Source organism: Ctenopharyngodon idella, chromosome 20 (assembly GCF_019924925.1).
Source record: "Ctenopharyngodon idella isolate HZGC_01 chromosome 20, HZGC01, whole genome shotgun sequence".
NCBI lineage: Eukaryota > Metazoa > Chordata > Actinopteri > Cypriniformes > Xenocyprididae > Ctenopharyngodon > Ctenopharyngodon idella.
In genome coordinates this window covers 18,751,434-18,763,892 of record NC_067239.1, presented here as the reverse complement: position 1 = coordinate 18,763,892, position 12,459 = coordinate 18,751,434, and the positions used below count along the sequence as shown (strand labels likewise).

The window sequence follows — 12,459 nt, the reverse complement described above, 5'->3', positions numbered from 1 at the left end:
CATCTTTTTTTTTTTTTTCACCACATAGCTTTTTAGGTGATTAATAAACATGTTATTGTGAAAATTTTAATTACTATTTTTAAAAATTAAAAATATTTTATACATTCATACATTCAATTGACTGCTAGCTAACTTGTGTTATTGAGTCCAATAATTATCTAAAAAGTACACACACACACACACACACACACACACAAATCATAAATACACACTGTGACAGATTATACCAAAATCCAATTGTTCAGTTCTTTATGCTAGGTCTAGGATGTGTGATAGCCTAACGTTACATGTTTTTGCAAAGACGTATACATTTTCAACGTATCATTATTCAAGTTGTTAGAATTGTCCCTTTTATGTAGGCTTTGTGTGTTAAACAAGTTCATTAGCGCCACAGATGGTCTGTCAGACTCTTTTGCCAAACTGGCTTTGCTCTCTCGTCCATGCAAGTTGTCAAATGTTTATAGCCTACTTTACGCATTTCGTTAAGCGAGTTTACCACACAAGATAGATTATAGCATTGTCTATAGTTACACTGCGCCTGAGTGATCTTTAGACATAAAAGAACAAAAACGTTACGAAAGAGCAAAGAAATACAAGCAAAGCTTCTGCTTTGTATGTTTTCACTATGCCTGCGTCTGGATCAGCTAATGTACAGTACGGTCACGTGACGGATAACAAGCTAAGCCGTCAATCGCATAGGAAGAACCGCGAGACCATAAGAGAATTTTCCTGCTGCAACAAACACGAAATTATTAGCAGTTTCTCTCATATAGTTGGTAAGAATGCATTTTTTTGCGACCATATTGGATGCATTATGTCTGTGCTGTGGTACATGCATGTTTTGTTGGCCAAGGTGCATGAAAACGTACACCGTTTCTTCGACAACACTTGATCGGTGCAGACCAGACGTGTAAAATTATTATGATTCTGTCGCGGACAAATCTGGGAGTCAGACCATGCATATTACAGAAGCATGAACTGAATAGCTCCTACACGATATCTTGTGTATTCCATTCGTTCAGTCATGACATTTTCCTATGCGACGAACAATTGCTGTTTGTAAATGTCCTTTTGTGTAATGATATTAAGAATCACTGTCAGGTATTGTCTGGTCAGGTCTGCATGCAAAGATTTTAAAATGCTGCACTGTAACCATTAACTGCAAGCCAGACGTTGCTGTTTCTCCGTAGGTATTAAGTATAATTGATACAATGATTCAATATCATTCTTCGATTAAGTTATAGTCTATATTCAGAATAAAGTACCGCTTCGGAAGAAAATTCTTCCTATAACATCCCTGAATAATACCTATAAATAATGTAAGAATGCGATTTACACATGCGTTTCAATGTGTAAAAAAAAAGAAAAAAAAAAAAAAGCCAATCCTATCCAGATGTAAACATCTGGTATGTCTCACAATTTGTTAAAATATTATGGCCATTTTGATCGATAGAGGTCGCCAGTTACTCAGTAAACTCAGGCTCTTCTGAGACTCCTTATTAGTTGGTTCTGGCACTAGTTGGCCCATCATGTTATAAGGCATCTGACTGGGACAAGGAAAAATAAGTATGTCAGAGAAAATAAAAAAGGGAAATATAGTTTAAAAGTATGTGCTAAGTACTTACACATGTAATCTCTGTATTTCATATATGCATTTTTTATATAAAATGTACGTATAGAAAGTTTTTTAAGGTTGCTGTATTGGACCTGAACAAAACAAACAAACAAAACATTTTCATAAAAATTCAAAATATGTGTCATTGAAAAAAAAACTTTTCAAAAATGTAAAATATGTTCATCATAGAAGAGGATGTTTTTTAATAACTCAGTAGATACAAAAGATACCAATTTATGTTGCTAGAAATGTTGACTAAATAAACTACACTGACAAATATAGGTAAATGCCATTATTACTAATACCAGCATATTATGCAGAACAGTAGGCTATTCAGGTTATGCATAGGAATTTATTTGGTTGAAATTTGTCTTCTATCTGTGTATGTTCTATGTAACAGGTTGAGATGGACGTGTCTGGTCACAGTCTGTTCCTCCTGCAACAGCTGAACGTCCAAAGGGAGTTTGGCTTTCTGTGTGACTGCACTGTTGCCATTGGCAATGTATACTTCAAGGCTCATCGTGCAGTCCTCGCTGCCTTCTCAAACTACTTCAAAATGATCTTTATCCACCAGTCCAGGTTAACTAAAGCTCTAAAACTACCACTTTTCGAAACAACCACCTGTTTAATTTATCTTGAAGTGTACAACATAACAGTACTGAATTGAAGGGTCATCATGCTTACATACTCTGATAATCAAATAAGCATATGGAGGAAGTCAAGATAGCTTTATTGATAAACATTAACATGTTGTTGCATATTAATAATAATATTAAATAAAGACCAAATGACAATTATTAAACACAATTTGAAGGAAATTAATAAATTGCTGATTGTGTTTTTAAAGGGTTAGTTCACCCAAAAATGAAAATTCTGTCATTAATTACTCACCCTCATGTCGTTTCACATCTGTAAGACCTTTGTTGATCTTCAGAACACAAATTAAGATATTTTTGATGAAATCTCTCTGACTCCTTTTAATTAATTAATTACCACTGTCAAGGCCCAGAAAGGTATTAAAGACATCGTTAAAATAGTCCATGTGACTACAGTGGTTCCAGATTCTACGTCGAAATGGTCCTCACTGCAGAACACGAGATCCAGGGGGCGAGGTTGGATCCAGATCCAACTCCTCCCACTTTACATATCCCTAAATCTACCCGTCTCCACCCCCTGGATCTAAACCTACCCATCTCCACCCCCTGGATCTAGATCCAACTTCTCCCACTTTACATATCCCTAAACCTACAAGTCTCCACCCCCTGGATCTCGTGTTCTGCAGTGAAGGGCTACTGTCTACGTCAGAACGCCGACTCATGCTCCTGCATGCGTCCTGCTGCTCACGTGAACAGTGTCGGCCAATACTGAACTGACTTTCTGACGTAGAACCTGGAAGCGCTGAACATAGACAGCATAGGAGAATGACAGAAGATAAGAAATTGTTGAATAAATTCATTATTTTTGTTTTGTTTTTGCGCACAAAAAGTATTCTCGTCACTTCGTAAAATTAAAGTTGAACCACTGCAGTCACGTCGACTGTTTTAACAATGTCTTTAATACTTTTCTGGACTTTGACAGTGGTACAACACTGTGAGTAATTAATGACAACATTTTTACTTTTGGGTGAACTAACCCTTTAATTGACTTTCCTGCTTTTTTTAGCGAGTGCATCAAGATCCAGCCCACAGATATTCAACCAGATGTCTTCAGCTACCTGTTACACATCATGTACACAGGCATAGGTCCCAAACAACCTGTTGACCAGGGCAGACTTCAGGAAGGCATCAAGTTCCTCCATGCATACCAGCTCTGCCGTAAAACAGGCGAGGGTGGCCCTGATGCATCCTCTGACCCCATCCGTATGTCCAATCTGTATGGCATCCAAATCTCTTCGCAGCTGGCCAGTAAAGAAAACTCGGCCCTGAAGGCTGGTGGTTCACGGGACCCTGAGGACAGCTGCTCCAGCTCTAGGGCTGATCGCACACATGGCCGTTTAGCTCTCGCTGTAGGGCTGGAGGGCATCGGATCTGAGCGGCAGCCTCAAAGTTTCCGCGCCGCATCCTCTGTGGCCTCAGGGGATGATTCTGACATTTCGGCACGGATCAAACAGGAACGGGTAGAGGAGGAAGAACAACAGGAAGGCGAAAAGGAGCCTTGCTCTCTCTCCCCAGCCCAGGTGAGCCCCTGTCAAGCCGGCCTATTCAAAGATGGCCATCTAGCGCTTTTGTGCCCCCGGTGTGGTGAACGCTGTCTGTCACCCGAAGGCCTACAAGAGCACCTTTTTACCCATGCAGCCTGTGCCCTCGAGCCTAGCGGTCTGATGGAAGGCCCTTCAGAGGACAAAACTGGGGAGCACACGTCCCTAGAGGAAAGGCGACCTCATAAGGAGCGCATAGACTCTGGTAGTCTGGAGGAGGCCCTACGGCAGAGCCAGGCCCTGGCAGATGAGCTCGCTGTGGAACTCAGGCGAGGCGGCGGGACCGGACGAAGCGGCAGCCCATTGGCAGCCTTCACACGAAAGCGAAAGATGGCCTGCGCCATCTGCAATCTTCGTTTCTCGCAGAAGAGCCAGCTGCAGGAGCACATGTTCGCCCATGTGGGCAAGCCACTGCGATACCATCGCTACAGCCGCTTCTGCGGACAGCTGCTCCATGGCTGCGAGGGTCAGCCTGATATTACCGCAGCCACGGGAGAGGAGGCAGCCAAGGACACTCAGGATAATGGGAGCTCCTGCTACTCACTGGACTCTGAGGTCTCTCAGGAGAGCGTGGACGCAGTGACTGTGGAATGACATTGTGTTTGACATATATTCATGTGAACACACAATGTATGGTAAAGGAATATTCTGGGTTCAGTACAAGTTAAGCTCAAACGACAGCATTTGTGGCATAATGTTGATTACCACAAAAAATTACTTTCCAACTGTCCCTCCTTTACTTAAAAACAAAACAGCAAAAATCTTGGTTAGAGTCAGACACTTTGGAAGTGAATGGGGTCAATCCCTAAAAGTTTTAAATACTCACTGTTTCAATAGCACAGCCGCAAGACATAAACAAATTATGTGTTAACATGATTTTAGTTTGAAAATAAAATTACTTATTTACCGTTTCTGTGTACTATATCCAGGCCGATGTTTTAAAGTCGACAACAACAGACACACATGTTGACGAGCGCTTGTGTGGGGTTAAGGAATACCTGCAACCCTAGATAAAACATTTTTATCGGTCATAACTTCTGGAAAGAAGTAACGCAGACACTAGACAAGGATGACATTTTCTAGTGTGCATGTGTCAACCGTATTTATGCACACTGTCAAATGAAGCATCCTTAGAAAGGCTATGTGTTCGGCTGCATGTGTACACTAATCATCTGCATCAAAACTTAAGTATACTTTTGGGCTTAAAGGGTTAGTTCGCTCAAAACTGAAAATTCTGTTAATTACTCACCCTCATGTCGATCCAAACCTGTAAGACCTTTGTTCATCTTCGGAAGACAAATTAAGATTTTTGGAAAAAAAAATTTTAATCCCAGAGCTCTCTGAACCCTCCATAGACAGCAATTTAACCACCACTTTCAAGGCCCAGAAAAGTAGTAAAGACTTTGTTAAAATAGTCCATGTGACTACAGTGGTTCAACCTTAATTTTATGAAGTGACGAGAATACCTTAAAACAGATTTTATTCAAGAATTTCTTCTCTTCCCTGTCATTCTCCTATGCTGCTTACATTGTAGACTCATTACTATCCGGCTCCTGCATCAGCATCACACGCATGCGTCATGGTGCTCACGTGAACAGCGTTGGCCAATACAGAGTCGGTGTTCTGATGTAGAACCCCGAAGTGCTGCTCTGTGTGTGCAACATAAACAGTGTAGGAGAATGACATGGTTTTGTTTTTGCACACAAAAAGTATTCTCGTTGCTTCATAACATTGAGGTTGAACCACTGAAGTCACATGGACTATTTTAACAATGTCTTTAGTACCTTTCTGGGCCTTGAAAGTGGTATTTAAATTGCTGTCTATGGAGGGGTCACAGAGCTCTTGGATTTCATCAAAAATACCTTAATTTGTGTTTCGAAAATGAACGAAGGTCTTACAAGTGTGGAACGACATAAGGGTGAGTAATTAATGACAGAATTTTCATTTTTGGGTGAACTAACCCTATAAGGCTGTAAACCCTAATACTTTAAAAAACTTTGTTTTGTGCAAATGCCATAAATGCTGTCAATTGAGTTTGAACCCAACTTGTTTTGAACCCAGACTATTACATTATTGAATTTTGTTTTCTGACTCAGCACTTCTGTCCTGTCTCAAAAGTCTGTCATTGTTAAAACATAAAAGAATTTTGTTTAAAACTTAGTGTTGATGATTGTAGTGTTGATGTATAATGATGTTGCTGACTCTTGGATGACTGAACACTGTTGGATCAATTATATATTCAAAGAAAGTATTAAATCAACAAGCACATGTGCATGAATCTCAAATAGCACTATAAAGTGCCACATTTAACAAATGACCGCAATCATAATATTTGTTTTTAGAGGCCAGCTTAAGCTAATAATATGTGATTATTTATTGTTTATTTCTGGGTTGTGGCCTAATGAGTGAAACTGACTGTGCGAAGAGTCTAAATGATTTCCTCCCTAAATCGAATTTCCTACAAAACGGGTTCAGTGCCTTAGAATATTTTTTTGCCAAACAGCTCTGTAAAGAAAAGCACTTAAACTATTGCTCAACCAGTTGAACCAAATCCAGATGTTTTTCATTTTCAAGTTAACAGTGAACAGTGCCTATTTGTGCAAAGTTGTCCAAGACATCTACACAATCAGAATAATATTATCAAATGAATGTGAGCAACTGGTGCTTTTCTAAAAGCTTTTTGATATGTTGAAGGACTTTCATGATTATATTCTGTATGGAACACAGAGTATAATCCAAGTTTGCTAACAATCTTACTACATAAACTAGGACAGTGCATAACTAGTAAGATGGGACAATGCCACTGTAAATGTCTAACATAACACTACTGGACAAAACAGCAATGGCACATAGTTTCCAGTCATGTTTCAAACCCTGAGACATGACAAAAATGTTTTATTTAGAATGATTGATCAACTTTAAGACATCACTGATGGTAGACATGGTTTCTTTGTGCTGTATTTGAACTGTCAAAGCACCACTTTTTGCAGTTATATTAATTGAGTACTCAAATTGAGGCTGGTGTACTGTGATGAGTATTTTATATCATCAAAACTTACATTTGTGTTAATTGTGTGACTTGTGTAGTGCATTTAAACAGTCCCTTTTCAGTTTTATTCATCATCAGCACTTGTGTGATAATGTGTTTGGTTATTTATTTATTTTTTTAAATAAATGGCACATTGAATAAACTGTGATTTATAATGCATCTGCTTTGGTTGTATACTTGTCATTGGTTTCAATGGAACTGACTTTAAAGGGATAGTTCACCCCCAAATGAAGATTCTGTCATCATTTACACCTCAAATCCTTAAACCTTTTCATTATAAACCTGCTGCATGACTTTATTCTACAACTTTGAACTTTTTTTGGTCCCCATTGACTTTCATTGCATGGACAAAAACAGTTCTTCAAAATATCTTCTTTTGTGTTACACATATGGAAGAAAGTTATACAGGTTTGCAACAACATGAGGGTGAGTAAATGATGACAGAATTTTATTTTTTGGGAGTACTATCCCTGGAACTGACCATCTTGTAGTAACATCTTAGTGCCACAAGGGAGTAGCATGTAGTCACAAAAGCAAACATCTTCCCTGCTGCCAACTCGGTGTAATCATTATCTTCAAGCATTGCTTCCAAGCTTGTCATGTACAGTATACAGTCACTTAACATAACATCTAACAACTTCACTGTACTGTAGGCTTCAGTCAGGGCCTCATTTAAATATGAATTGAGCAACCGATACACACACCTGGGTTCTTAGACCACTTATTTCCATAAAAACGTTGCCTTGACTTTTACACAACATATCATATGCATGTGGCTCAGTGTCTTCTTGGAATCATGTGTGAGATATCCATTGCTATAGAAACTAGATTGCAGTAACATAAGAAAATAATACAGTATAAAAAATATGAACAATAGAAGGTAACATTAAGTGTACAAACAATCATGAAAATAGGTTAATCATGCATTCAAATTTACAGCATTTAAATTACACAATGAATACAAACTTTTCCACAATCTGACATCAATAATTGTATCTTTACAAACATTATCAATATTTATACATGTGCACAGCAAAATCCCCAGAGTTAAATCAACTCTGCTCAGATTACATATGGTCCCTCTCTATATAGTGTTAAAGTAACACTGAAGCAGAGTTAAAGTTAATGAGATAATTAAGTGATTAAGTTATGATTGAGCATTAGTGATGAACACCTGCTGTTAACAAGAAGCAGAATCACTGAAGAGAAACACAATAACTACAAATGACTTCCAGCCACAGCCTTAGATGAAATCAACTGAAGATAAAAGACATTAAATCTTTCAAGATCTGAATAAACAACTCCACAAACAGCATATTATCTCATTAACTTTAACTCTGCTTAAGTGTTATTTTAACTCTGTGTAGAGAGGGACCATATGTTCTCTGAGCAGAGTTGATTTAACTCTGGGGATTTTGCTGTCTTCTTACATTTAATCACATTAAATTCCTCTTCTCTTTTATGTTATATGCAGCTTATTTATACCATCTTAAAGAAATACGAAATTCATTCACTGAAAAAAGAATGTGAATATATGTGGTTACGCATGGTCCAAACTTATCTGATTGTGTTGCTGCTCGATTGTGAGCTGTTCCACAGCACCGCGGATGGCTGCTTGCACCATTGAAATTGCCGTCTGAATCAGTAAGGTCTCATTACATCGGCCGTGGTCTAGTTCAGTAGACACATTTAGGTCAGAAGGATGTAGTGTGTTGTTTGTTAGGCTGTTTATTTTTAAATGTTGCCAGGACCCATTCATTGTAAGACCATCAAACTGTGGTGCCTCATTCATGCTCTCTTCCTCTGATGAGTATGCATGCTCGATAGTAATCACTGGCCTGCATTTTACATCATTCTCTATAGACTCTTTATTTAAGACTAGCAGATCATGTGCTGATGATGTGCCCGGCAACTCTGAGTCGAAACTACGGCCACTGCAACATGATAGAGGAACATCAGAATCCAAAAGACCGCTAGTTTGTAACACCTCGTCATCATCTTTATTCATACTCACATCTCGGTCAGGACATATTTCCTGCTCCTTATCCATGTGGTCAGACTTAATGTTAATGCTCACATCTGCACTGAATGTAAATCTCTCTGGAATGCTTTCCACTTGTATTTCTTGTTCTTCCTTTTGGTTCTCTTCTTTCTTGATACTGGGAATGTCCATAACAGCTGGAAGTGATTGATTCAGTTGATCAGCTAGTTCTTTTTTTGTTGCATTGGGAGCACTACACTCAAACTGATCAATAAGAGGTGCTTTCTTCCTTCTTGGAAAGATGCGGTAGATCTTTTTAAATGTCAAATCTTTCGGTGCCGTTATCTCCTGACAAACCATGCCACCTTGCTCTTTACATCCCCTTCCTAGACTGACATTAGATGTTGCAGATCTCTTAGAAATGGGCCACACTGTGAAGAAAACTCTCTTTTTACTTTTTCCATTAGGAACCTCCTTATTGTTTGCATTACTCAATTTATTCGAGTTGCACATGTTTTGTTGATCTTTGTTTTTGTTGTCTGTTCTGTCTGATCCCTTCCTCTTGCCACACCTGAGGAGTGAGGAAAATGTCCTCTTAATGGATGTTTTTGAAGTGCTTCTGGTCATTTTCATTTTACTTTCCATATTTTCATCTTTGCTTTCACTCTCCTCCAGTGTTAGAAGAATTCCTGTGGTATCTCCTGGAGCATCTGGCTGGGTTTCCCTTTCCTCTGAGGCTTTTTGAGGGCTATGGTGGGTAATAAGTGAGGATTCATTGTCTTTGCCATCATTGTTTTCTTGATCATTATTCTCCACTGTGCCATCACAAGATTTAGCTTGTCTTTGCCTTCTCTGTGATTTACCTTCTAATTTATCCTTTGATTTTGACTTTCCCAGCAAAAGTCTTGGTGGACCCGTCAGTTTTCTCTTCAAGCCCACCTTCTCCTGACAGTCTGGTAATTCTGTCTCTTGTGTGGACATGGTTAATCAAACAGCACCAAAGTCAATAACAGTTCTCACTGGCAATATTGGATCAATTACATAAGCGGGCGTTTTCTCCACTTACATACTGTTAGCTTAAAGATGTGGAGATGCTGCAAACAAACACAAAAACATTGTATTGCTTAAGTTAAAGGTTTTCTGTATTTCACTTGTTGGTTGAAACATACTTATTGACTTATTTGTCCTTTTATATATCACACATTTTAAATGTTCATCTTTAAATATATTTTTATCATACTCAGAGATGACACACGGTGCAATGTTTACAGCACAAACAACAAACTCGCATACTGGGTGTGACACCAATGAGAAGTCTCTTTATATGAAAACAACCTTTATAAGAATAATTCAGCAGGCTAGCCGTTTTACTAACAGGTTCTAACAGTAAAAGTGAACTATAAGAATACCATTAATGGCAAATATCAACTTCATCTCTTTAAATTATAGGCGACAGGAATAAATATTTCTCAGTATACCGTCACAACTCGACGACTACTAAAAAACGTATTTTTGTTTGTGACGTTTGTCATTTTGCGACAAAATGACAAACTGTCATTACTTTTGCATCTAAATCTTTATGATGTCAAATATAACTCATGCGAAGAACGGCAGGTTAGGCTAACTTAGATTAAAAAAGTGGTACAACAACGTACTCATTAATGAGAAGTTAAAACTCCTACCTGTAAAGTGAAGAGCACGACGCAAACTTGGCACTGTTGTGGAGGGCGATGAGATTCAAAGAGCGATTATAAATCCACTCGCAGCTCTGCCGCGCGCAGCGACTTGCACCGACACTCAGCACAGCAGGTTACGCTCCTATCTGTTTCCATAACGACCAGCTGATTGACGCTTTATGTGAGCGTGCCTGTCATCCATCCAATCAACAAGGCGGAGACTCTGCTAATGTTAAGTTATCACTGACATCCATCATTGCGACCACATACACAATTTCCAGACACAATTACACAATTTTGCCATTTTTGTCCACACGTAAACGTCGAAAATACACTAAACTGGCAATTTATTCAACTATGAGCAGTGTACTTTTGGCCCTTGAAACACTTTTCACACTCTCATTAGTTTAATTTATCTATATTAATAATGTCATTGTTAGTGGACATATTTTAACACTTTTTGAATATCTGATCAAATGAAAACTTGATTGGAAATGATAAAATAATTTATTCAGGTGATAATTACCTTGTTTTTATACACATCAATTGTTTTTATTTCATCTTGAGCATGATTAATTTTGTCTCCTTGGTAGCAAGTAGGCTGCCAAGTTTTGTTAACTTATTTTGGGGGCAAAATTGTTGGTCCTGATGAGATGAGATGATTACAAAACTGAGGAACCGTTTTCATTTTTGAAAAAACCTAATATGAATAGTTTTCACATAATATTGAAATGGTTTGTTTACACTTTTAGATCATTATCATTACACACACACACACACACACACACACACATTATATATAATTTTTATACATGATTTTTGTTTAAACCCAATTTGTAGGTTAATAATGACCGTGGCTCACCTATGTGGGCTATACACTGATAAAAACTGGCAATATTCACTTTGCCAGTTTAAAGACTACTGAACCTCAAATCATTACAAACAAAAATCTGGCAGTTAAGTGAAATGTCCATGATGAGCAGATGGCACACAGAAATTAATTCTCATTTGGAGGCTCGCTTGATGTTTGCAAAAGACATATGTGCAAATATGACCTGTTATCTCATTTTGCCAGGGTCTTCTTTATAGTTATGTCTGTAGCAGACATTTTCTTTATGGACCTTTTAGCTGGACAGCTTTTGTTTTATCATTCAGGCATGTTTTAAACTTTGTTCAGAGACAGATTGCCTCTTTCACTCAGGATATATATAACACAAGTTTTGCCATCTCATTCATGAAATGTTATTTCAGGCTCAAAGCCACCAATGCTAATGTTCAGTGACGTGAGGTTCCAAAGGTCTGAGGGAAATATGCCCTTGAAAGCCTCACTAGAAAATCAAAAAACTTACAAAGTACTTGACAAAACTAGAGCAGTATTAGGCCCGGCAGAGTTCACTTGGGTTCACTTGAATGGGCTGCCTCATAGTGATAAACCTGGTGGCAAAATCCCAAACTAACCCCTAAATGAAACAGGCCATATGCGCACTCAGTATCTCACTTAGCAAATATGGCTCTATTTTCATGGTGACAGACCCATTTGACATTGAGCAAAATGTGCTAAAATATGATAATACCTTTTATTTTAGGATTTTCCTTCAGTATCTGGATACAAAGGAGTTTAACAGTTCCTTGCATGAATGTAGGTTTGATGAAACTTATAACATTTTAAAACATAAAAACAAGAAGACAATAATTTGTTAAAATAAGCCCCCTAAACTTTGGGTTTAGCTTTAGATTAGCTCATTTATTCAACAGTATCAACACAGCAATTAATGCAAGATAGAACATGCAGGGAAGAATTGTATGTATTTAAACACACATACACGCACGCACACGCACACACACACACACACACACACACACACACACACACACACACACACACAGTGCTGGGTAGTAACTGGATTACGTAAACAGATTCCTTTGTATTTTAATATCAAT

At 38.2% G+C, this 12,459-nt stretch overlaps 2 protein-coding genes across 3 annotated transcripts; one reads left to right on the top strand and one right to left on the bottom strand.

Annotated features, from left to right (window-relative positions):
• The first annotated feature begins 342 nt into the window (after positions 1-342).
• On the top strand, positions 343-7,524 carry zbtb25 (zinc finger and BTB domain containing 25). The gene is made up of 3 exons (XM_051875450.1): positions 343-776; positions 2,016-2,194; positions 3,278-7,524. The coding sequence occupies exons 2-3, from the start codon at positions 2,022-2,024 to the stop codon at positions 4,404-4,406; spliced, it is 1,302 nt and encodes a 433-aa protein (XP_051731410.1). The 5' UTR covers positions 343-776; positions 2,016-2,021; the 3' UTR covers positions 4,407-7,524.
• si:dkey-1h6.8 (uncharacterized) lies at positions 6,661-11,109 on the bottom strand. 2 transcript variants are annotated; one of them, XM_051875449.1, is made up of 3 exons: positions 10,525-11,109; positions 8,876-9,936; positions 6,661-8,795 (listed from the first exon to the last, which is right to left on the bottom strand). In XM_051875449.1, exons 2-3 carry the CDS (start codon positions 9,821-9,823, stop codon positions 8,787-8,789), a joined length of 957 nt encoding a protein of 318 aa, XP_051731409.1. In that variant the 5' UTR covers positions 9,824-9,936; positions 10,525-11,109; the 3' UTR covers positions 6,661-8,786. The 2 variants fall into 2 exon arrangements, with proteins under 2 accessions (XP_051731409.1, XP_051731408.1); XM_051875448.1 differs by having other exon boundaries at positions 6,661-9,936; positions 10,525-10,756.
• Positions 11,110-12,459: the final 1,350 nt, after the last annotated feature.

Coding starts and splice junctions, on each gene's coding strand:
- zbtb25 (XM_051875450.1), top strand. CDS start 2,022: ATGGACGTGTCTGGTCACAGTCTGTTCCTCCTGCAACAGCTGAACGTC. Junction 2,195..3,277: donor ATCTTTATCCACCAGTCCAG/GTTAACTAAAGC, acceptor TGCTTTTTTTAG/CGAGTGCATCAAGATCCAGC.
- si:dkey-1h6.8 (XM_051875448.1), bottom strand. CDS start 9,823: ATGTCCACACAAGAGACAGAATTACCAGACTGTCAGGAGAAGGTGGGC.